Source organism: Streptopelia decaocto (genome assembly GCF_964273445.1).
Source record: "Streptopelia decaocto genome assembly, chromosome: 8".
In the NCBI taxonomy this organism is placed as follows: domain Eukaryota; kingdom Metazoa; phylum Chordata; class Aves; order Columbiformes; family Columbidae; genus Streptopelia; species Streptopelia decaocto.
In genome coordinates, this window is record NC_138662.1 from 956,951 (window position 1) to 982,413 (window position 25,463).

The following is a 25,463-nucleotide window of genomic DNA, read 5'->3' on the forward strand; positions in this document are numbered from 1 at the left end:
TTAGGCTGCATTATAAAGAAATTATCACTAACACTAAGAGAAGAAAAATATATGTATTAATCAAGGTTAATAAATGTGTTCCTCAATTACATTCATTGTCAGGATAGATGCTGCTACTGATGTATATGTGCATATAGTTACATCACACAGCTCAGTTAAATTTAACGAGGCTGGTAAGGTGTCAGCTCCGATGTAAATAATATAAATCTTGCTCCTCTGCTGAACAGGTTTTTCTTTATTGTTTTATAGTAATTTGACTATAGTTGACAGTTAACTGTCTCAAATGTGGATAAAAAAAAGTACATGTGGGATGTGCTTGGTCCTTTATTATGATACGAAGAGGAGTAGCCAATGCTCAAAAAAAAGAGATTGGTTCCTAGATGCTTGTGCCTTTAAAAAAAAAAAAAAAAATATATATATATATATATATATATATAAAAAAATAAATATATATATTTATTATAAATACATAAAACAGTTAAAATATGGAGACTCACTTGGTCATGATGAAAAGTCCTGCAAAAACAGTTTGTGGTTTAGTATGGTAACCAGGACAAAATGAAGTATCTGTATCTGTCTCGTGAAGCCATATTTGCAAGCAATGAATAAATAGTGACAAACAAAGAGAAAGTAGCCCCCGAAAGAGTGAAAAAAAATAATGTTGCGTTTGCAGCAATCTCTGCTTCACAAGTTATGAGTCTTTTTCAAGTAATAACTGAGGGCTGTATCCTTTGCAGGCGTACGGGAGGTGAAGCATGGCCAGAGCTTCAAGGGTCACTCTCACTGCTGCCATTGCCATGAAAATGGGTCCATACGCTTGAAACCATCGGTAAGCACCTTAGCATGGCATTTACTAAAAAAGTGTTGAAACCAGAATTTCCTGGAGTAGCCTAAAACTCTCTCAGGTTATGCATAAAAGGTGGGCTTTTTCATCCATGACAACAGCAAATAAAATAAACCAACTATTTTGAGCACAAGCAGGAAGACAGAGAGTCATCAGCTCTCGCTTCTTTTCTCCAGGTGTTCACGTTGTTTGGACTCTCACTGATGGCTTTTGGCCTGTTCAGTTAAGTTGGGTTATGGTTGGACTCGATGATCTTGAGGGTCTCTTCCAAACTAAATGATTCATGATTCTAAATGGGGCCTCTCCCACTAAGCTGGTGGGACTTGTTTGGCTCTGGGGGTTGGTTTGTGTTGATCGGGAGACACGTTGGGGCCTCAGGCCTGGTGTGTCTTGCACGGCTTCTGCAGCAGTGAGCATGGGGACAGAACTTCCACACAACTTGAAGTTTCTTGGCTGGAAGTTGCTGTAAATGTGAAATTGCCATCAGTGACATGAATGTGTTGTTTTCCCTCACAAGGTGCTTGAAAGTGCAGTGACCTTAAGTAAAGGTCACTTGCTTAAGTAAAAAATGTTAAGAATCTCTACCCCCAGAAGCTGCTTGAGAAAAAGCATACTGTGTATTTGAAGTATATCTACAAAGGTTTCTCTAACTTTATTGAGGATAGCTAGCAGATTGCCACAGATTTGTTAGTTTTGTTGTCTTTTAGGATTGATTTTGTTGAGTTTTTATTGTTTTATGAAACAATCTCAGAATGATCTCAGACTTTGAGGAACAGGAGAAGAATGGTAGGACCCCCCCGCCAAGTGCTATCTGTTTTGATTTCATTATTTTGTTTTAGTTACTTAATTTATAATTTTTTTCTTTATTGCACCTTGATAGGATGAAGCTACAGTATCAAAGGGGTTAGTGAAATCTTAATTTAGATTAAAGTTCATCATGACTTCAGGAGAACAGAATAAAGAAAACATATGTTGAGTTTTAATATAAAGATTGAGCTGTGTCTTTGGAAGTTGTAGTAGCAGAAAACTCAAGGTCTAAAAATGATTAATCACAGTGAAGAAAGTAAATTGAAATTGTATTGCCAGTGTCCAGAAGTATAGTGACAGCTTTCTGTCAATAGAAAACAATTTGTGACTTTCACCATGTGACACTTGGTGACAGAAGACCTGCATTAAGGCTTTAGGAAAAGTTAACAGTAATTGGGAGCTGGTTTGGAAAATCGCTCTGTCACGTCCCATTACTGAGGGCTTGGTACCCATGGGTGACAAGGCTGGAGGAGCTCTTGTCCCTGGCCGCTCTCAGCAGCCACTAGGTGCCAATGTTGATCCACAGCTGTGACTGAAGTTAAAGGGCTCTGAGATTCTGTTACGCACAATTTGTGTTCTTTTATGGACTGCAGTTGCCCTTTTCCTTCGGGTTGTAAATGTTGCTATTTTAGTTCTAGTCTTGTCAATAATTCAGCTTTTGGTAACTGTATCTGAAAATTATCGGGTTTTGCGGCTGCCTTGCAAACTCAGGGAAATCAAACATCCTCTTGCTTCCAAGCGCTCTGCTGTCTTGAAGGCACCTTTTATGGTGTGGCAACTGCCACGTTCTTCTGCTGATGTGTACGGCTGCTGATAGGAATGCATTGCAAAGGTAGGTTTTATACAGATGTGTCATGTTTCATAGTCCTTCTCCATGGTCAAAAGAGGCAATCTATGAAGCCAAGAAATAAATTATTATCAGAGGCCTAAAGAGGAGACAATAAAAAATGGTTCGTGTAGGAAAAGGGAGCATGTACCCTGTCCCTGCTGACACCGGGGATATAAGAAAGGGCTTTGCATTGGTTTGTTTTTGTTTTTCATGGACTAAGATGAATTATCTGGGTTTCCTTAGCCCTATTTCTTCATACTGTTCAGAGGGAAGAGGACTCCATCCACTTTTCTCAGAGAATGTATGTGTATAAAACAGCGCCATTCAATTTTAATAACTATAGGTTGTTAAAGGACTGGGCCTTTGATGGTCAGACAAGAAAGTCATAAGTAAAGCAAAATGAAACCTGAATGAAGTCCTGTCCAGTACCTGAGACTTATTTTGCCTCCAATGGACTTGCCGTGTCCATCAGTAGCTGTGTCCCTGCTGAGGGACGTCAGCGCTGCTGCCCAGGGACAACGGGCTGGATGAACCACAATGTGCCGCTGGGGCAGACGCTGTGGCAGGGAGCGGATTGCCTGGAAGGAGCTGGGTACAAACAGCAGCCCTGTGGCCATTGCACAACCAAAGCAATTTGTTGTCACACACCCGTTACGGAGTGTAATCTAAATTTAGTTGGAGTCAATGTGACAGCAAAATATTTACATGGGTTCTACTGACAAAGCACTTTTGAAAATGTTTTTTTGTAGCGCTCTGAAGAGAAAAGGCGCTAAGATAAACTGCATTACTGAGATAAACTTAGCGTTACTAAGCATTATGATAAACTTAGCACTATCAAAGGAATCATTAGATAGGAATTGTTAATTTTTCAGTGTAGTCGATGTCTCATGTTGGCAGGCCAAAGTAACAAAATTGTGTAGTTCAGAAATGAGTCATAACGTGCAAGTACGTGGACCTTAAGAGTCCAAGAAAAACAGTTTTGTGAAGCCTCCAATTCTATTTTAGTAATTCCCAAAACAGTGCATTTACACATCAAATCAATATGAGAATGTATGAAGAATACAAGTGTGGTAACTTAGACCAATTAACAATTGTCTTGCTGCTACTCCATTTTGTAAATTCAATTAGTAGTTAGTTCTTATATGTTTTCTAGTTCAATAATGAAAGACATTTCCCATTCACTTGAGGGCATTCCTATGTGTTACTAGTCCTGTTGGCCTGTGATTATTCTTGGTCTTTTGCTGTTTGAAAACGTTCTATCGGATGAATTATTCTGGCTGCAGTTCCACATCCGGTCAATGCAAGCTGTAGCCGTGCAACAAAGGTGGAAAATCACTGTCATTATGTGACATATATATGATGAAACGGCCGGGGTTAAACAGAATAGGAAATATATTTTACTTTGTATTACTCACTTTCTGCATACTTAAACACTTTGACTGGGGGCTAAGGCCTGGTGAGGGGTGGAATCGGAAGGCCAGAACAAAGTGTGTCCCTTCATGTTTATTCACATAAGCATTGGCAGCTGTTTTATAAACAATGCTGTACATTTATTAGTGTCAAATGGGAAAAAAAAAAAATTAAAAAGCAGCAAACATCTCTGATGCATGAACTCAAATAGTGGATCTGGAATAGAATAGAATGTGTACACCAGACAGAAGGAAAGGTTTAAGCTGCTAAACAGGAGTTGTTCAGATGGACCAACACTTTTTGCTTCAATGGTAAGAAAATCTTGAGTGTGTCAAGAAAAAAGGTGATTCACCTGCCATTTCATTTAATAAATGAAGCCCGCAAATATTTTCCACATTAATTGAATTGCAGTTTACGCAGAATTGCATTTAGCACAGATCTACTCCATGTATTACAATGAACTCTTTTAAAATATTTTTTTTCCTAGCTCAATATTTCTGAGTATGGCTACTTATCTTGCTAAATATTGAACCAAAACTCATAGCTTTTAGTTGCAATGAATCCCAGCAGTTATACCTGTGTTACCAAAACATGTGAAAACAGGTATACTCTCTAGTTTGCACTCTTGCAGGCTGGATACAGGCACAGTCTCTGCGATCTGTCCGAAGTCCCTTGGGAACACTGTCAGCGTGTTTTATTGAGATAGCTGACGTATTTTCCTGTCTTTGCACATTGTTAGCAACCGCAGCAGTTTGGTGGAGTGTGTGGCTCAAGCACGACATAGTGGCCTTGCGAGATAAACAGTTGAATGTTGTACTTGAGCCTTCAGTTCCAGCTTTCCCCTTTTCCAAGGGTTTTTTTTTCAGATAAAAGCCAAGTGGGTCAGAAGTGATAAATACAATGGTGTTATAGTGGAGTGTAAAATACTGTCATGGAAGAGATACCCTCCTCTTTCCTCTTATGTGGTCAGAAAACATGTTCTCTCCAATACTACTTTTTTTTTTTTTCCTGTATTCTGTGCCTCTTATTGAATGTGTTGGTTGATATCAGCACAAATGTTTGCTGATTGCTCATTTTTTAAATGTTTGTACAATCAAGGCTCTAAAGTAACTTTACTATTTTATCTATAATAGCAAACTTTTAAGATGACTGTGTTCCAATGCGTAGTTATAACTTCATCCATTTCACCTGAATATTGAGTTTTGGTTTGCTATAGGTCATGGGCTATATCTATTGAGATTAATTGAGCTGCATGGCCTGTTTTTATGACAGGATTGAAAATGCGTATCTGACTTTATAGGCACAAAAGAAAGAGGTAAGCTCTTAGTGATCATGATCTAATTTGGGGAAATAAGAAATCTGATTCAGGAAAGTCCCCATGAGAGACTGCAGAGCTCATTTATTCAGTAATATTCTGCATTAATACAAACTGGTGGTTGCCTTTTAAAAAATTGGATAGCTCAGCACAGAAAATATATTCTAAAATTATCTAACTGCCTACACCACTATGTTCTTGTGTATTTCTTTGAAATTCTCTCCTACAGAGGTCATTTATGTAGAATAACATTCAATAAGGGCAGAGAAATTGTGAACGTTTGTGCTCACCCGATGGAAATGTGCACATAAATCTGAAGACACAATTTTCCTCTGGTCGGCACTGGAGGGTGACCCAGCCTTACAACACCGTGCTGTTTCTGGGTTATATGGTTGGGTTCCTGCAGCAGGGATGCAGCTCTTCATAAAAAGCCAATTCTGTGCTGCACTCGGAGTGCTCGCGGTGCAGAGCACAACGTGCGGCTGGAGAGGCAGAGGGAATATCTGCTGTGTGGAGCAGTGGAGGTGGCTGCGCCTGCACCCCAGGTGCTGCCAGTGCTCACTGGGGATGGCCCTGGGACACGCTGCCCTTGGGGTCTGCATTTTCATGGCCTGTCCTGACATCGGTTTGGCAGGTGACCCAAGCAATAAGAACAGCTGTAACGTATTAGGTCAAGAGAGGTTCTCCTTCCTCTCTGCTCTACCCTGGGGAGACCACACCTGGAATATCGTGTCCAGTTGTGGCCCCTCCGTTCCAGCAGGACAGGGAACTGCTGGAGAGAGTCCAGCGCAGCCACCAAGATGCTGAAGGGAGTGGAGCATCTCCCGTGTGAGGAAAGGCTGAGGGAGCTGGGGCTCTGGAGCTGGACAAGAGGAGACTGAGGGGGGACTCATTCCTGGGGATCAATATGGAAAGGGGCAGTGTCAGGAGGATGGAGCCAGGCTCTTCTGGTGACAACCAGTGACAGGACAAGGGGCAATGGGTGCAAACTGGAACACAGGAGGTTCCACTTAAATCTTCCTGGTGAGGGTGGCAGAGCCTGGCCCAGGCTGCCCAGGGGGTTGTGGAGTCTCCTTCTCTGCAGACATTCCAACCCGCCTGGACACCTTCCTGTGTAACCTCATCTGGGTGTTCCTGCTCCATGGGGGATTGCACTGGATGAGCTTTCCAGGTCCCTTCCAATCCCTGACATTCTGGGATTCTGTATTAAGTGTCATGTGCAATTCTGTTAAAATAGTTCACATTTCAGGTAGCACCTACCAATTTGAAAAAATGCCCAGTGTTGGTCAAGCTATGGGATTCACCATGACATGGGATGAACTGTTTCAGTGTTTAATTATTTTCACTGTTAGATTTTGAGCCCTGTTTCTAGTCCGATTTCTACTCCCAGCCCTTTGTTAACAAATCTTTCTTCATCTTGATTCATACAAGCTGTGATCTTGTAATTCCTTAAATTCCTGCTTATTAAATGAAATTGATTAAGCTCCTTTTAAGATATATTTTCCAATCCTTTATTTGCATTACAGTTTTTTTTTCTGATTCCTCTGCAGCTGATTCTTCTTTATTTGTAGACATTGATACTGAATTATTGTAGCTTATCTAAACACAGAAGTAAATAAATCTTTCTATCCCTAAATAATATTCCCTGTTTTAAAAAGATCACATTAGCCCTTTTCTGCAATGTCATACATGGGTCATTGTTAATGGATTATTTGCCTTCTCCAAATTGAGTTTTCAACCCATCTTTTGTTTCTAGATGTATGATCTTGCTTTTGAATGCTTGGTGCTCCTCCACTTTTTGAGTTTGTGACTCTCCTCTTCTTGTTCCCCACTGTATCACTTGCAGATTAACATTGCAATGGGCATTGTCTCATCTTATAGAGGTGATAGCACATGGTAATTGCATGGAAAGCTGGAACCAGCAGGTTCGCTGGGGCTATTCTGTGCTTGAACAAGGAACCTTGCTTCTGTGACGAGCTGCTAGGTAGAGAGCCAAGCTGTCTGTAGCATCCCAGCAGGTAACCTCTCACACCTAGCTCAGGGATGGGGCTAGGAGGAGCATTTGGAAAACATAGCTTAATTTGAACTGCCAACAGTAGGATTAATTGTTGAAGACCTTCAGAGATCTCCCGTCTAAGCAGCCTCACGTCACCAGAGCAGCCTGGATCACGTCATGCGTTGCTCTTCCTGGAGTCCTGTGAATTATCAGGTTGCGGAGAAACAATGGACTCAAGTCACCACAACTTTTCTATGAGGGTGGGGGGCACAAGAAGAGAAAGAGAAGAAGAGAAGAGAAGAGAAGAGAAGAGAAGAGAAGAGAAGAGAAGAGAAGAGAAGAGAAGAGAAGAGAAGAGAAGAGAAGAGAAGAGAAGAGAAGAGAAGAGAAGAAGAGAGAACATCCTCTTCAGAGCTGTTGTGTAAAATCCGGTGTATCAGATGTCAGTAGTTAAAGTGGAAAACAAGCTCTGGAAATTTCATAGGATTTTAATCAGAAATATGTAGAACTGTAAAAGACATCAAACTTGGGTGAGTATGAATGTTCAATAAGCATTCATTATTTCAGTTTCATGTAGAACACTTTTTTATTGTTCACTCTCCAGGAAATTCAACAATATTTAAAATTATTTTTACTGATTATATTCTTATTACAGTCCATCTTTAAACATATTCAACAAGGGATACAATCAGTGGCTGGCCTATATAATCACAGCAGTTTTGCTGGCAGGAAACTCCTGAACCTGAGGAAGAGATGATTGAATAAGAATGATCCTACCAGTGCCATTGGGACACTGTGAGGGGGTAACAAGTTGCAAACTCACACAGTGTCCAACTGAGAAAAGAATTGCTAAAGCAGTATAGTTGGTGTTCATCTCCATATATTAAAAATTGTAGGATCTGGGGATGTAAATCTTCTTGCTATAAGAGCTGAGAATTCAGTGGAAAAATGCTAAGTTAAATAATTTTTTAAAAATTTAGAAACTGCTTTTCATATGAGTAGACGGCAGCAGAATGAAACTTGCTTGTCAATACATTGCAAGGCTTATTTTTGAAAGGAAATTAAATTAAGCTTGCCTGAGGACCCAGATTTTGAGCCCTGGGATCTGTTTCTAGCATTGTTCACCATTAGAACTAGTGTGTCAGTGCATGTGCTTTTTTGTGGTAGAACAGTTTGATGCTTCTGGTTAATCCAGTGGTAGCAAACAGCTCATTGTGTCTTGTGGTTTTTGGAGGCACACTTTCCCTGGAGTCAGCGCCGGCAGTTGTATTGCCTTAGGTTTATCTGGCAGACCAGCTTTTTCGAGAACTTCAGAGCCCATGCTACTAAAATAAGTGTAATTATTACTCCAGCAATTAAAATGAGGTCTCGCCAGAAGAAGTCAAGACACTTGATTGGGAGAAACCTCTTACAAACCCCCAGCTCGTTCCCAGTCAGCTGCCTCAGGGGTTTCATCCTCAGTGGAGCCGGGCTTGCACACCTGACATTTGCAAGAGAGGCTGCGGAGATGTCTTCTAACCAGAGTTTCAGATACAGAATGTGACAGTCACAGTTCCAAGGGTTGTCAGACATCCTCACCTCCTCCAGGCTGCGCAGGCCATCCAGGGTGCCGGGAGGAACCCAGCTCAGGCTGTTGTTGTGCAGGTAAAGCCGCCTGGTGTGGAGCGGCAAGGCCGGCACTTCCCGCAGCTGCCGCGAGCTGCAGTCGATGTGCAGACCCTTCGATTCTCCCAGGGACCGACAGCGGCAGGGGGGAGGACAGACCTCAGCGTGGCTCGGCTGGAACAGCAACAACATGGCAAATCCCACAACAGTGACCAGCTCTGTCTTGTTCATGCTTCGGCTACCCACGGAAGAACAACAATAACCTAATAAGTATGATTCATTAGCATGTTGCTAAATGCAGAATTACAAGACAGCCAATTCTTTCTCAGGATTACTTGTGAGGTTTAGGTTTTGGGAAGGAAATATTTAGTTTTCTATATTTCCCACATCTTCCTGACGTTATGTAGAATAAATGCAACTGGGAGGGACCACAGTGAGATATTTTGTCTCTAGTTCATTGCTTTTCCCTCATAATTGTGCAACATACCCTGTTTGCCTGAAAATAAGACAGGGTCTTAGATTAGTTTTTGCTCCAAAAGATGTGTTAGGGCTTATTTTAAGGGGATGTCTTATTTTTCCATGAACAACAGTCTACATTTATTCTTGAACAAAAAATCAACATTTATTCAAATATAGACATGTTACCACATTCTGGAACATCATCATAACTCTCCAAATGCTGAATTCCATTGTGAATTTCCTGTGGCTCTATTTCCTTTAGAACCACTGGCCCAAATTTCTCATGTCACGCAATAGCACTTCCCTTAAACGCGCTTGTTTTGTCCACGTCTCCTGCTCATAGCGCACGGGCAACACAACTGGCTGTTCTCTGTCAGGTCTCTGCTTTTCTTGGTGAAGGGTCTGTCTGTCCTGCTGTGTTCTATTGCCAATTAATTTTACTTTTTTACATGTATAGCTGCCTGGACACTATCTAAACTGGCGTTTTAAATGAACTATAACTAGGGCTTGTTTTTGGAGGAGGGCTTATATTTCGAGCATCCTCAAAAATCCTGAAAAATCATGCTAGGGCTTATGTTTGGAGTAGGTCTTATTTTTGGGGAAACAGGGTACATTATTGTTCAAAGTTCTGGAACAGAATGTCGCTGGGAGATGATAGTAAAATGAGGTTAGTTCTGATTTTCTAACTTTCAAAGGTCTAATGTTAAGACTGTGTGATTAAATCAGTTTTCAAAATTGAGCTTAAGAGCTCGAATAATTTTAAATGTTAAAAATCTTCTTTCTGAGAGCATGAAGACTCTAATCAGGAAGGGTGTATCTTTATGTGGCAAATAGTTCTCTTTTTTGCTGCTTTGTAGCTTCATACATCTCTGAGAACATACAGTTTAAGATTTGGATGAATAGAGAATTGGAAATTTTACGTATCTGGTACTGCTTGTCTTCCAGTGCTTTGGGCTAGCAGGGAATTATCCCTTTGCTGTGTCCTTCCCACTGTTGTAGAGCAGATCCCACCAGCCTTCCATCTTAGTCTCTTCTGTTGGCAGTTCAAAACCTCGAAACCTTCCTGTATTTCCTACTGCTTTGCTGAATTTAAAACCACAAAGCTAAGCTTGGGACCAGGTTGGAATTCGAAATACAAAATCCCTCGCACAGGTTGAGGAATTTCCAGTCTTGAAGCTGCCTTTATTTTTAAATACATCCCACAAGTAAAATGTATTTTCTTATGATTTTTCTTCCTCCCCGTCCCCCCTTCATTTGCAATAAGTAAGTATTGAAGCAAAAATATCTGACTGTATATTGCCTTCAACACCGTGTGGAGAATGGCAGATACTGTAGAAAGTGTTGGGTTTTTATACACTATGCACTTAAAGGAAGTTCCTTTTTAAACTGAAGAAGATGGAAACATTTGTATAAGTTTGTTTGCAGGCAAGTGTTAGAAGCACGTTGACTATGAATTGAAAATTGGACTGGACAAAGCCTGAGAAATAACAAGCAGGTAGAACAGACCTATTAACAGCAACAAACACAGAGGAAAAGAGGTTTTGACATACTAAGGCGATAAGAACCTTAAATTATACTCGTGTAGAATGGAATTTGGAAAAAGAAAATCTTCAAAATAATGTTTTCAGGTGTAGAACTGAAAAAAAGAATATTTTTTCCCTCTAGGAAGTTCTATTTAATGGAAACTAAAATTGTAGGAAAAATGATTGATTTTGTTTTAAATGAATTTACTTCCATTTACTTATAAGGATTATGTGATTAGCTTCTCAAAATGAAGTTAGACAGCTCTAGATTCCTATGTTTTAAATTGGATTAATGCTACATAAAATTATACATTTCATCACAGAGAAGCTGAAATATTAATCTAAACTACCTCCTATATCTTTGTTAGCAAGCAGTTAGTCTAAATATCTTTGATCTGAATTTAGATACTCATTTTTAAAAGAAACCTACTAAAGCCGTTTTTTCCAAAGTAGACATCTCCAAAGGACAGACCATGTCATCTGACTAGAAAAAGTTAAGTAATATCTATAGAAAAGACAATCTCTTCTGATTTAATATATACACAGCAAGAAATTCCAAATGAAATAAAAATAAGAACCACAGCCAAAATGCAGGAAGGGAGAGCTGTGCAACCGTCTGACTGGTACTTACCCCTATTTCTTGGCTCTCGATTCCGTCCCCCGGCCGGTGAAGTGTTGCAGCACAGACAGCAACTGGTGCTGGATTTTTGAAGAGTTAGGGGGAAATGTGGTCAAGCAGATGCAGAATAGGAAACCGTTCCGGTTGGAAGATGCTATATATGGTTGACACGTGTCACTGCATATTGTGCTTGGGGCATTTTTGTATTTTCTGTAGACAGGAGGAAATGCTTTTGAATATTGCTTTTTTTTTTTTTTAATTGCTAATATATTTTTCCTATTAAAACTGACAATGTCTGGAAAACCTAAAATGACTGAAATCTAGTGGGTTTTCTTCCTTAGCTGTGATAATCTACAGGTATAAAAATTAACTTGAGCTTCAGCTGCTGACACATGCAAGTACCCAAGAAAGATCCAAGGCAGCTGAAGGTAGAAATGAAATGGAGTTGTTCTGTTTCAGTCCCAGCCAGGTGTGGTTGATATCTGCCTTGCTGCTGATTAATTACAGTTCGTAAAAACACACCATAGTGTCAAAATAACTTCTGTTAGTCAGATTAGATCACTAAGGGATAGAGAAATGTTAATGCTGTTATGTTGAAATAGTGGCGAAAAGTCACCATCCCTGAAAGGGTTTAAAAGATGTGTAGATGAGGTTCTTAGGGACATGGTTTCGAGATAAACTTCGTAGTGTTGGGTTAACAGCTGGACTCAACAATCTTGAAGGTCTTTTCCAGCCAAAATGATTCTATGATTCTCTGAAGTACAGTATTTAATTCTGGTCACACATGTTCAAGAAAGACGAAGCCCACAAGTGAATGGAAGGTTTCTGTGGGGGTCAGGGCTTGGAGGAGCTGTGTTAGGTGGAGAGGCTGTATCCTGCACCCTGCCACGTGGAGCCAGGCGGGGATCCGGGCTGTGAGGAAGGGTACGTGTGTATGGATCAATTCCTGCTTTGGTTCTTGTGATATTCTGTGGAATATCATTTATTTGTAATATCCTAGTTTGGTTTGGAGTTCAGAACTGAATTGCAGAGTAGTGTAAAAGAAAAACAAAAATTTTTTGTTTTTCTTTTTTTCTTCTTTTGTACATGAAATTTTGGAATAGAACTGCCATAAGTTTTCCTTTGCTTTAGCTACCAAACACAAACACTCTAGCATTAAGATAGCAGTTTACATTTGGAAACCCCATGTGTTGTGGAACTGCTGTTGAATTCAGACTGGTTCTTGTTTTGTGTGGTGTTTTGGGGCCAAGCTTTGAGCTGTGTTCCGCATTTAGAAACAAAACCCAGGTGAGTTTCAGATGTTACAGATGTGCTTCTGAGCTGTTGTCTCTTTATAACATGCTGTTCTTGGCAGAAAGGGAAATTTCTGGCATTTCATATTATTCTGATAGAAATTCTTATTCTGTAATTCTTACTTCCGTTTACAGTACTTTTCTTCTTTAAGTCTCATCAGGTGCCAGTAGCCTGAAGTTTGATAAGAACTTCCTTAAGAAAATGCCTTAATGTGTATCTCTGCTCTTTAGTATGTTAAAAGGTAATTGAGACATTGCTGGAGGGAGAAGATCATAATACTGCAGCCCCCTTTTGAAATTCCATCTTTTCGATAAGATGCGGAAAGTGATTCTGCCCATGTTGAAATGAATAGGCCATCTGCCTGTCAGATGTTCAACAGCTGGATCTGTGAGCAGACTGCTAGTAGTGGGAAGATCCTTCTATTTTAGGGGTTGTTACATATTTTTTTTGGAAAGTATGACACTAGGCCATAGTTTTCATAAATGTCAGTCTTCCCTTGTGCCTATTTCCTATATCATGCAACCTATGCCATGTGCCATTCACAGAATGAAAATGTTCCTGTTATGTGATGAAATCAAATGCTGCATCTTCTTGCACTGAAATGGATGAATATATTTGGAACCCTCTGGACTCCACACTCAGATCCTCACCAAAGTAAAGCAGTAAAGCATTTGACACAGTCTCCCACAGAATCCTTGCTGCTAAACTGAGGGAGTGCGGTCTGGATGAGCGGGTAGTGAGGTGACTGTGAACCGGCTGAAGGGGAGAAGCCAGAGAGTCGTGGTCAATGGGGCAGAGTCCAGTTGATCCTGTATCCAGTGCAGTGCCTCAGGGGGCAGTGCTGGGGCCGGTATTATTCAATATATTCATCAATGACTTGGATGAGGGAACAGAGTGACTGTCAGCAAGTTTGCTGGTGACACCAAGCTGGGAGGAGTGGGTGACACTGGAAGCTGTGCTGCCATCAGAGACCTGGACAGGCTGGAGACCTGGGCAGGGAAAAATTTAATGAAATATAACAAGGGCAAGTGTAGAGTCTTGAATCTGGGCAGGAACAACCCCAGGTTCCAGTGTAAGTTGGGGAATGACCTATTAGAGAGCAGTGCAGGGGAAAGGGACCTGGGGGTCCTGGTGGACAGCAGGGTGACCATGAGCCAGCACTGGGCCCTTGTGGCCAGGAAGCCAATGGGACCTGGGGTGGGTTAGAAGGGGGTGGTCAGTAGGTCAGAGAGGTTCTCCTGCCCCTCTGCTCTGCCCTGGGGAGACCACACCTGGAATATTGTGTCCAGTTGTGGCCCCTCAGTTCCAGCAGGACAAGGAACTGCTGGAGGGAGTCCAGCGCAGCCACCAAGATGCTGAAGGGAGTGGAGCATCTCCCGTGTGAGGAAAGGCTGAGGGAGCTGGGGCTCTGGAGCTGGACAAGAGGAGACTGAGGGGGGACTCATTCCTGGGGATCAATATGGAAAGGGGGAGTGTCAGGAGGATGGAGCCAGGCTCTTCTGGTGACAACCAGTGACAGGACAAGGGGCAATGGGTGCAAACTGGAACACAGGAGGTTCCACTGAAAGATGAGAAGAAACTTGTTCCCAGTGAGGGTGGCAGAGCCTGGCCCAGGCTGCCCAGGGAGGTTGTGGAGTCTCCTTCTGTGCAGACATTCCAACCCGCCTGGACACCTTCCTGTGTAACCTCATCTGGGTGTTCCTGCTCCATGGGGGATTGCACTGGATGAGCTTTCCAGGTCCCTTCCAGCCCCTGACATTCTGTGACTCTGTGATTCTGTGAAGGTGTCTCCTGCATTCCTCGGCTCCTGGCTCACATGGAGCTGGAGAAGCAGCTGTTCAGGCTCTGGATCTGGTGCTTGTGATGAGGACAAGGGGCAGTTCCCTCAGTTCTGCCTGCAGGGAGAAGCTGCCAGAAGCCAACTTAAAATCCAAGGCGTTTACATTAATGATTTTAGGGCTGTAGCTTTTTGTAAGCCAAATGTTTTTGGTTTTGTTGTTTTGTTGTTTTGTTTTTTTTTTTTTTTAATTTAAGAGGATTTATTAAGACCCAATCTGAAAAAATAATAAACAAGTTAGAATCTACTGTAATCTTGTTATAGTCTGAAAATATTTCTTCCACAAAAATGAATCCATTTGAACATTTTGTGAATGAGAGAGTCTCTGTTTCTTCTCAGTGGAAAGGTATTTCTGAACACTCTTGTTTCCCAGCCAAAAACTCTCGCTCCCTTACTCCCTGAAAGCACAATTTCTGGCTTCCTTTTCTTCTGAGCCCTTGACTTTTCCAGATAGTTATGTGGCTGCTGCTTCTGATTGCTTACGCAGGGAGAAAAAAAGGGGGAATTGCTCGTTTCCTTGCAGTTAAGAATAAAAGCTGCAAGTTAAAGATAAATGTGCAGATCAAACGCGTGACCTGCTAAGAGGAAATTTAGGCAGCATATGCCATTATTTTTTATAGAGGGTTTTAAGGAGTTATAGTCATTGATTGCTGTCAATGACCTATTCTTGACCTAGAAAGACAGAAGTCTTGCTGAAGCACTATTTCCAATGCTGGAAAATCTTGCCGCATCACATTGTCAACAGACGGCAAAAGTGCTTCGTATTTAAGTTCTATCACCTTGATTAAATCTGTTCCTTCATATTTTCAAAGAGCTTGGTGAGAACAGACTAAGCAGAATATTTCTTCATAATTGGATGTGAGTCACTGGTAATTCATGAATTATACAAATGAGTGAATAAGCAAAAAGAAGGAGAAAAAAAAAGGATCAATCATGAAATTCATTCACACATCAAGGAATATTGCCTGCAGAAATGAATTAAAGAAAAGCTGTGGTTTCTCTCACATCAGGAGTTATTGTTGCCCCAGGGCCAAAATATTCCTGTTATCTACTGCACCCTGGAGAACCAGCCTGCTAAAGCCTTTTCAGTATTTATACAGAGAACAACTCTGATTTTCGTCCTGCCCATGTTCTACTTATTGTGTTGTTTCCCACTGCACATTTATTTTGTTTTTACCTGATTGAATTTTGCCTCTGTCAAATCAAATATCCCATTTCCTCAGAAAATTATTACACAGGCAGGTAAACTCTTGTCATTTAGGAAATTCATCTCCCAAATTGTTCTCCACCCGTTTCATAAAATAATTCTTTCTCCTTCCACATATTGTCATAAATAATCTCCCTCCTTGCTGTTTTCACTATTCAGAGCTGTGCATGGTTGTGCGATCGTCAGCTATCGCTTATCTTTCCACTAGGTGTCATTCAAGTTACTATTTTTGTTAAATGTTGAGCATATACTCTCTGAATCAACCTCTAAATATTGTTTATCAATTCAAAATAATTATCTGAAAGACTGAAATATTATATCCTTTTAGGATATTACCTTTTCCGTAGCCTCAAGGTAAAAATGTAGCAGAGGTGTGTATTACGTGATCTGTTTAAATCAGCCAAAGAACAGCCGTAAATGACCCTTGTTTGAACGCCCTGGTAACGATGCAGTCCAGCCTGCTAAAGATATTTATTACTAAGTGTCTTTCCCAGGTTACTGGATACCAGCTGCAGTAGGACTGTGAAATTCCTGAGATGAAGCAGCACTCTGAGTGTTGTGGTGTGTTCTTGGTCAAGGAGTTTGCTGATAAACAACATCAGTCTTGAGCCCCATGAGCTGAAGTCCTGTGCTTTTCTGCTTGAAGAGCTGGAAATGTGGAAGGCAGGGCATTGAACTGTGTGGTCACACCGAACCCTTGTTCTTGGAAAGATCAATTAGAAATTAATTAGTCTCTTATGTAAAAGACTATGTTGGAAAAGCCCAAGTGATGAGTTTACCGTGGTAATTCATTGTAGAATTTAACTCACTGTTCATAACTGATGATTTGTTTTTATGTTGCTGTTTATAAAGCTATGACTTCATGTTTTTTTGAAATAAACCAGTCAACTCTGGATATCTTTTCAGTGATGAATTACATTTTTCTAGATGTGAGCAGCCACAGTCGTGTTACTCCTTCCATACTAACGCTGTATTTACGCACTGTGCTGTTAAAACTTGCAGCTGTGCCCAGTTATGTTCTTTGTGCTGCAGCGAATGGCAAATTTTTGCCAAGACTTCTGATTGCACCGGGAGAGCCACAGAAAGGCACTGCAGACAGATGGGGTCCAGTTCTGCTGGGTTTCTGCTGCAGAGCAGAGGGGCTGTCAGGACCATGTACCCCAGCAAACCCACCCATCCCGCTTCGAAGGTGTTGGCACAACTGCAGAGTTTGCCTGTGTCAGGAACAACGCTCTCAAACTGTCTTACCGCACAGGATTTGCTTTAGTATGCCACATAACATTCTTGCCTGCGAGGGCGAAGAATCATGGACTCCACACAATCCAATATGAATTCAAGCGAAGCCGTTTATTACTTGTTATAACTCTCCTTAAATATCTTTTTGACCTGTCCACGCGCTGTCCATGCATCAGAAGGCTGCTTGTAATTGGTCAATAGCTGCTGTTCACGCGCTGCAAACTAACAGGTGATTGGATTATACAATTCTTACATAAGCTCTAATATTAAACAAAATGTATCTATATTATAGGTGACTTGCTGACTCTTTTCTTCACTAGACAGTCTTTCGTTTTACCCAAGGTTGTATAAAGTCATGTAAGACACGTAGGCTGCTCGACTCTTGCTCTCTTGCTCTCTTGCTGAATACATAGGCCTCAGAGGCCTGTTCAGTTCAATTCCATGCGATGTCCATTAACTTCAAGAAAATCACTCAAATCTCCCACACTTACCAACCCCAGTTTTCCAATTCTTGCACTGCATTCCCAAACTATGACATTTGCATTTTAAAAAATATACTATGTTGACTTGGTGTTTTGAGGCATTAAAGCTCACTTTTTCCAAGTTCTGCTGATAGTCGTTAAGGCTAGATATTGTTAATGAAGGCTGAGATTAACCTCTAGTCACTCCAAGAGTTGGGTTCTGAAGGAAATCTTTTATATAGTGTGAGCTGTGATAAAATCACAAAAGCTGAAAATGCTCCTGTGCTAATCCTATTATTTCTTATCGCTGAATTCTAATATATGAAGAGTTTGGAGAGTTAGTTTTACCAAGCTGGGAGATGAATTAATCATATAGTCACATACAGCAGGGAATAAATAAGCAGTGTTCCTCTGAGGAGGGTTGTAAATTCATTAAAAGATGCTGCAAGTCTCTTCCTGCATAATCTAATTATTTCTTCACCCTCATTTACTCTCTAGCTCAAACACAGTGTTGATGGCTGTACTTCAGTGACACTTTCTACATTGAACAGAGCTAGTTGGGGGTTATTTATAATTTATTTCCACATCAGTTCTGATGAACCTCAGTGGTTTGATGTTGTCCTGCGATGACACTGTTGTGTAGTTGTCTCTGTGCTGACAGGCACTGAACACCCGCAGCATCGCACAGAACACCCGCAGCACCGCACAGAACACTCGCACAGAACACCCGCAGCATCGCACAGAACACCCGCAGCACCGCACAGAACACTCGCACAGAACACCCGCAGCATCGCACAGAACACCCGCAGCACCGCACAGAACACCCGCAGCACCACACAGAACACTCGCACAGAACACCCGCAGCATCGCACAGAACACCCGCAGCACTGCACAGAACACCCGTAGCACCGCGTAGAACACCCGCAGCATCGCACAGAACACTCGCAGCATCGCACAGAACACTTGCAGCACTGCACAGAACACTCACACAGAACACCCGCAGCACTGCACAGAACACCCACAGCATTGCACAGAACACCCGCAGCATTGCACAGAACACCTGCAGCACCACACAGAACACTCACACAGAACACCCGCAGCACTGCACAGAACACCTGCAGCACCGCACAGAACACCCGCAGCATTTAACAGAACACCCGCAGCATCGCACAGAACACCCGCAGCATTGCACAGAACACCCGCAGTATTTAACAGAACATCTGCAGCATCTCACAGAACACCCGCAGCACCGCACAGAACACTCGCACAGAACACCCGCAGCATCACACAGAACACCCACAGCAGCGCGCAGAACACCCGCAGCACTGCACAGAACACCCGCAGGGTGAGAGATTTCAGTCTGCAGACAAGCGCAAAGTCCCCTCCTGTCGGCAGCTTCCAGACTGGAGCCCGGTCTGGCGCCTTGGGGGACCCCAGGGATCACGAGTCACTTTGGTTTTACAGGAAAGATAAAGGCTGTACTTTTCTGTCTTTTCTTAACATTCAGGCTGGTCGGAGCTCTCAAAATCTCAATTTTTTTTTTTTTTTTTAATAAGAGCTGATTTCTATTATATTGGACATGTCAAAAATTTTATACTTTTACTGCAATATTACTGTCAAGTAGGAAGTTCAGCTCATGTTGGTGACTCCCGCTGCTGCAGGCAGCATCAGTCTGCTCTTCCCCCACCCACCCACACCGCGTGTGCACTGTGCATTCAGTGCTGTGTGTTGCCCCACCACTGCAGTGCTGCTGGGGACAGTCTGGGTGGCTGTGAGGATAGTGGGGAGGGCTGATACACCAGCTTTGCACAATCAACAGTGACTGCTGGTGTTGGATGCAGCTCTCAGGGGAACCGCAGCTTCTGGTCCTTTTGTCACAGAACGAGGAGCAGCCGCCATTTTCCCGCCTGGCTGCTGCCTCTGCACCGCGGAGCCTGTGGAGAGAGGAGGCTGCTGAGGCCTCAGCTGCAGGCGGGACACAGGGCCTCTCCTCCGCAGCACGGCCAGGGCTGGCAAGGCTCCCCAGCACCACGGGCTGAGCTGCTGGCCGGCCTGGGCCGAGGGGGACCCCTGCACCTCACGGCACCACCGAGCAGGGGGATTCCTCCGCGCAGGTTCACCTCCGGGCAGGTTCACCCATCTCTTTCAGGCCATGGCCATGGGGTCCCCCAGCCCCTGGTGTCCTCACCGATGGTGGGGGGACCCTGTGCCTGGCTCCTGCCAGCCCCGAGGGCATCCAGGGCTGTGCCTGGGGGGGTTGATTTTGGTACTACCAGGACATATGTTAATCACCACAGTCCCTCATTATTTGTGAAGTTTTGGACATGATGGATGAACTCCTCTGCAGCACATCAGGCACTGGTGGAAACTCAGCTTGGAAACTTGGCTTTTTCCACTGCTGTGGAGTAGCATCCAGAGCTGTTCCCAGGCCTTGGAGATCAACCAGCACTGGTCCCCCGCGGGGTTTGATTTTCGTACCACATGGACACATGTTCAACGCCTCAGTCCCTCTTTATTCGGGGAGCTGTGGACATGGTGGATGAACTCATCTGCAGCACGAGAGGCGCTTGAGGACACTTGGCTTCTGCTTCTGCTGCTGCTGCGGGGGGGGCGAGGACAGGTTGGGGAGGCATCCAGGTTGTGGTGACGGTGGGAGCACAGGTTTTGACTCCTTCGTTTGGATGCCGTTGTTCTCATCCTGCTGTTGCAGCAAAGCTGGTGATGGTTCTGGAGGCCGTGGTGGTTCTGGACAGGCCAGACACTCTGTTTCTATTTCCAGCTGGTCTTGGGGGCCGCTGGGCTGGCCCCACCACTGTGGTCCTGCTGGGGACGGACTGGGGGGCTGTGAGGTCCTTCTGCCACAGAACAAGGGACAGCCGCCATATTCGCGCCCGGCTTCTATATCTGCATCGGGGAGCCTGTGGAGAGAGGAGGCTGCTGAGGGCTCAGCTGCAGGCGGGACACAGGGCCTCTCCTCCGCAGCACGGCCAGGGCTGGCAAGGCTCCCCAGCACCACGGGCTGAGCTGCTGGCCGGCCTGGGCTGAGGGTGACCCCTGCACCTCATGGCACCACCGAGCAGGGGGATTCCTCCGCGCAGGTTCACTGCTCAGGAGCGGGTGACAGTGAGAGTGTGGCTTTCTTGGGCAATCTCGTCCCCTGCTCCTCCTCGTCCTGCCCTGGCTTTGCCTGTGCCTGCCAGTCCTGGGGCTGCTCTTGCCCAGGCAGGGTCAGTTTGAGCTAAGCCTGGCCCCAGTCAGAGCGGGCTCCTGGGAAGGCGGCCCAGGCATTGAGGCCAACTGAAGCATCTGACAGCAGCAGAATCCTCAGCAGAGTTCTTTGGTCAGCCAGGAACTGGCCACTCCGCAGCAGCCTGAGTAGAAATTCTTTGTGGTACATCAGTCACCTAAGGAAGCAGTGGGGGGAAAAGCAATAACTTACTTCATTGCCTTCATCCAGTCCCGCATCATGACAGAAAACAACACAACTGCAAGTAACATGGAAAACATGGCTGCCACTGTGATTATAATGCAGATCTTTTTCCAAACAACAGGGCTGAGAACACTTGCACTCCCCTGGGGATTGGGAGCACCTGTGGTACTCTCGCCAACCAGATCTAGAGGAGAAATTCAAGATGTTAGTCCATCCTGTGCACCACTGCTAAGCTTGTAGCACCTTCAATATGGCCAGTGAGTTCCTGGTTTCCCTGGGTGCTGCTGCCTGGAGGCACCATCCCACCCTTTGGGACAGGACTCCCACCCTTTGGGACAGGTTGTCCCACCAAACAAAACCCAGAAGGCCAGCAGGACAGCACGGGGGGAGCGCAGCTGCTTGACCGGTCACTCCTTTGGGGGACACGGACAAAAGTGCCAGCCCCAGCTCTGCCCCCGGTCCAGCTCCCACAGCCGCAGGGGACGGAGTCCGGCCCTCTCAAGAGGGACATGAGCCTTGCGCTCCCCGTCTGCCTCTTCTCCTGCGTGGGCACCGCTTGCAGCCACTCCGGGGTTTTGGGATGTGTCTCCTGTTCAGGGACCCCACCAAGACGCTCAGTACCTGAGTTCATCCTATGGAATTCATTTATGCTGCTGTGCTGGTAACCTCCGGGCCTTGGCAGCCCTGTCAGAAAGAAGAGACGAGAGGTAAAGCCTCAGCACGGCCCAGGCACAGAGGATGCAGGGGGACGGGACGTTCCCTCTATGCTGCTGCCCGAACTGGCGGTCAGGGCATCGCTCTGGACCTCAGATCCCGGGAGGGATCCTGCTCGGTGCTGCTCCTGTGCCTTGAGCCTCTGGGGACTCAGGGCAAGCTCTGGGCCGCAGCTACAGCGGGAGGTACGTTTGTGCAACAGTCACATTCCCCATCATCTGCAGAACGTGGCCCAGATGCCTCGAGCCCAAAGCACTTTGTGTTTTGTCGGTGAGGTGACGTGCAAGAGCGGGCACTGGGGGAAGAGCCTGCTGACACACAGCCATCCTGACGGGTGCCACTGGCTGACCATGCGACAGTGATTACCTGGCATACCAGCGGCTGGCATCGCCTCTGCTGCTGCACCAGAGCCGGGCAGGGAGCTGCGGCTTCCTTCTGGAAACGCCTCCTTCCACACAGCCTCGCGGTTCGTCTCTTGAGAAAGAAAGAGGGAGGGCTGGATCAGATGGAACCGTTCCCCATGAGGGACATGGTATCTTCGGGGGGCAAGACTTCTCAAAGGCATGGCTAAGGTTTAGAAACCAGGGCTGGGCTTTGGGGCTGCGCCTGCCGGGACACCAGGAAATCGCACGTGACCTTCGGGTTTGTGTTGCACATTGTGGGCAAAATGTCAAGTGATGCTGAGCGCCGTCCTTCAAAGAGAACGGGAAGAAGCTGCAGCCAGGCCAGCTGGGGAAACAGCCCTTTGGAGAAGACTCCTCTGCAAGGCCCTCCTGCCCTTCCTGGAAGCACCAGCACTGACCACATTCACCCCATCCCAGCAGCTGCCCCTGGCACTCGGCTTGAACCACAACTGGCCGCACAAGCCCTGCACCGTCTCTCTGGCAGCTGCAAGGTGTGACACCAGCATCGCTGCAGTGGGGCCCTGATCGACCCCTTCCCACTGTACAGCCTGTCCAGTACCTAAACCTCCAGATGCTGAGCCTTACAGCTAATTCCAAGTAAAATATACCCACCGTGTGCTCTGTGCAGTTCGTCCAGGAGTTGCCTCATGACTTCTGATGGATCTGAGGTTGTTTTTGCTTCTTCAGGTTCATACATTGGCCTTGGAAGACCTTAGCAGCAAGATTCAGTTCCAAGTGAGATAAATACATTATGGAAAAACAAGGCAGAGGTTGTGGGGTCAGCACAGACAGACTGCTCACCCCTGGGACGCCAGCCAGGCCGGAGCCCAGCACGCTGCCAAGGAGCTGGAAAGTTCCTTCCTTCGGGATCATCTGTCAATAAAGAGCCAGAGAAGCTTCCATCACCTGCTGTGATCTGCATGGGCAGCACTGAATGGCAGAAGCGGTGAGGGGACCGCGCGAGGAGAGGACACACACACGAGCAGGTCTCTGTCCTCACACCCGCAGACCTGCCCGGCTGCCGGACCTTGGGGCTTGGAGCTGGCAGCTCCCAAAGGGAGGAGAAAGCCATGACGTACCCACGGCATGTCCTGGGGGCTCGGTCCTGGAACCCAGATGGGATCCTGGATCAGCTTCGCCCACAGGCTGAGCTGCAAAGAAGCGCAGGACACACCAGCTCCCGTGACACAGTTCAAGATGCTGCTTCAGCTCGGAGTGGCCGGGAGCGCAATGCAAAGACGGGATTGCTCCGCGGCACTCGTCCCTCCCTTCCGCTCGGGAGCGTGGGGCAAAGGGTCACCATGTGCCTGCAGCGGCACCGTGCTGGGACCAAACGAAGCCCGTGTGGACTTGCCGGCAGAAAGGACTCCCTGGAGCTGACAGCAGCTCCAGACTCAACCCGAGCCAGACGCTGACCTGGCATTGGGCACCGGGGCAGCTCAGGCTCCGAGGGGCCGGCACAGGCAGCTTGGCAAGGGACAGCGCCCCGGGACACATCACTGAGCCTGACCCCTTCCCTCTCGGCTCTCCTCCCTGTCTGAGTGGGGGCCACACAAGGAGCAACTTGCATTTCACATGGAACTTACCTCCAGGATACCTCAAGGGCTCCGAAACAACCTCCAGCCAAGAAGCTGGATAATCGTTGCCACCAGCCTCATCTAGAAACAATCACATAGGAGAAACGTTTCCATTGCCCGCTGGGATCCACCGCAGCCTTAGGGAACTGCAGGCACTGGAAGGGGGTCTGGCAGCCACGTGGGAGCCAGTTGGAGTTGGACATTGCCAAAGCTGCAGAGGGGCCGGTGACCTCTTGGCCAGCTCTGGCTGCTCTGACACACTCTGTACAGGCCACGAGAAACAGCTCTTGAGGGAGGATGGACCAACAGACGGTCCCTGGGGGCTTCCCTCCCGGGAGAGCTCTGGCACACAGAGGAAGCCTCGCAAAGCACTGGAGGGAACAACCATCACCCACACTGCCCGGGAGAAGAGCCCGCGGGCCGTGAAAGGCTGCACCGCTCACCTGCTCCCCGTGCTCGCCACGGAGCAGCCTGGGCAGGCCCGGCGTGCAGGGCCAGCAGGAGGAGGAGGAAGAGGAGGCGGCGGGTGGGGAACATCGTCCCGTGCGCTCAAAACGCCCTTGTGCTGCTGCTGCTGCTGCTGCTGCTGCTGCTGCTGCTGCTGCTGCTGCTGCTGCTGCTGCACTGGGGGCCAGGGGCTGTGCAGCCGCTTCTTATGGCCGGTGCGGCACCGCGGGCTCTGTGACCTCACAATCACTGTGACCTCCTGGCCGGGCCGAGGCCGCGTGGGGACCCCTGCACCTCATGGCACCAAGGGCAGTGCCATGCCAAGGGCAGAATGCTTCAAATGCAATGAAAAATTTGGGTGCTGCTTCATACAGTTTAAAAATAACAGCAACATCATCGCACAACCACTGCAGAGAATCCGTTGAGCGTGTAAAACTGCTGGCATGATGGCAAATGTGTCTGCGGTGATCTTTGGTGATGTGGAAAAGGAGACACCCCATTTCTGCACAGCTTGGAAAGACAGCTAGTGGTGAAGTGCACCACATGCCAAAAGCCAAGGAATCAGCCTCAATTAAGTGTATCGCAGTTATATTGATGGGAAACATAATTATTTTTTTCTTTAGAAAACTGGAGTAGACATGTAATATGCAAGTCTTGTTTGCACTTGAACCTGCTCAGAAGCAGCTACTCCTGACAAATCAGTGTCTGTTTCCTTTACTTCAAGCCAAAAACATTCAGCAAAGTTGAACAGGATAAAGATATCTTATACCACAATAACAGCCACCTGCAGGAGCATCTTATGAATCAGGGCAAGTTATCTTTACTCAAGAGGGGAGAAAAGGAAGGTTGAACAGCTTATATCTGTAAGGTGTTTTTCTCTAAAAGCCTTTCTTTCTGACTGCTCCGGGTCTTCCTTTCAGCACTTTGCTCTGCTCGAGATCGATGTATGCTCTTCACCGCTTTGTTTTTCTCTTTCATCCTGCCATCTGTTCCACCTGGTACCACTCCATTATTTCCAGCGCAGACAGACGCAATATGCAAACGTATTCTGCAGGTATTGTCCTGCTGGGGGAGGAAACATAGTTCATATTCATTAATAACCTGATTCAGTCTCGAGTTCCATCCTTTCAAGCGTTCATTTTGTGAGAGTGTGTGTATAAAAGTTGTCCAGAAAACTCAGAAGTTTAGTGCCCTGTTAAAACCCACTGCTAGGGATATATTCTAAAGCATATCTAACCCATAAGTCAACAAGGATGTGTGCAACTTATTGCTATATATGAACACCAGTATGTCACAGCTTGAGATGTGGTGTTTTACATGTGGTAGTTTCTCTCAAAAACTTCTGCTTGGTCCGAGTGTAAGCCAAAAAAATCCATCTGCTGTTATTTTCACATTAGAGGTAAGCAGGCAAAACCTTCATCCCATTGAATGAGCTTTCCGTAATGTCATT

The 25,463-nt window shown here is 45.5% G+C and overlaps 1 protein-coding gene across 1 annotated transcript; it reads right to left on the minus strand.

The window, feature by feature from the left end:
• Positions 1–7,759: 7,759 nt before the first annotated feature.
• GP9 (glycoprotein IX platelet) lies at positions 7,760–11,518 on the minus strand. Its single transcript, XM_082060095.1, has 2 exons — positions 11,420–11,518; positions 7,760–9,044 (listed from the first exon to the last, which is right to left on the minus strand). The coding sequence occupies exon 2, from the start codon at positions 9,035–9,037 to the stop codon at positions 8,453–8,455; it is 585 nt and encodes a 194-aa protein (XP_081916221.1). The 5' UTR covers positions 9,038–9,044; positions 11,420–11,518; the 3' UTR covers positions 7,760–8,452.
• Positions 11,519–25,463: the final 13,945 nt, after the last annotated feature.

Excerpts from the sequence above, each read along its gene's own strand:
- GP9 (XM_082060095.1), bottom strand. The coding sequence starts at position 9,037 with ATGAACAAGACAGAGCTGGTCACTGTTGTGGGATTTGCCATGTTGTTG.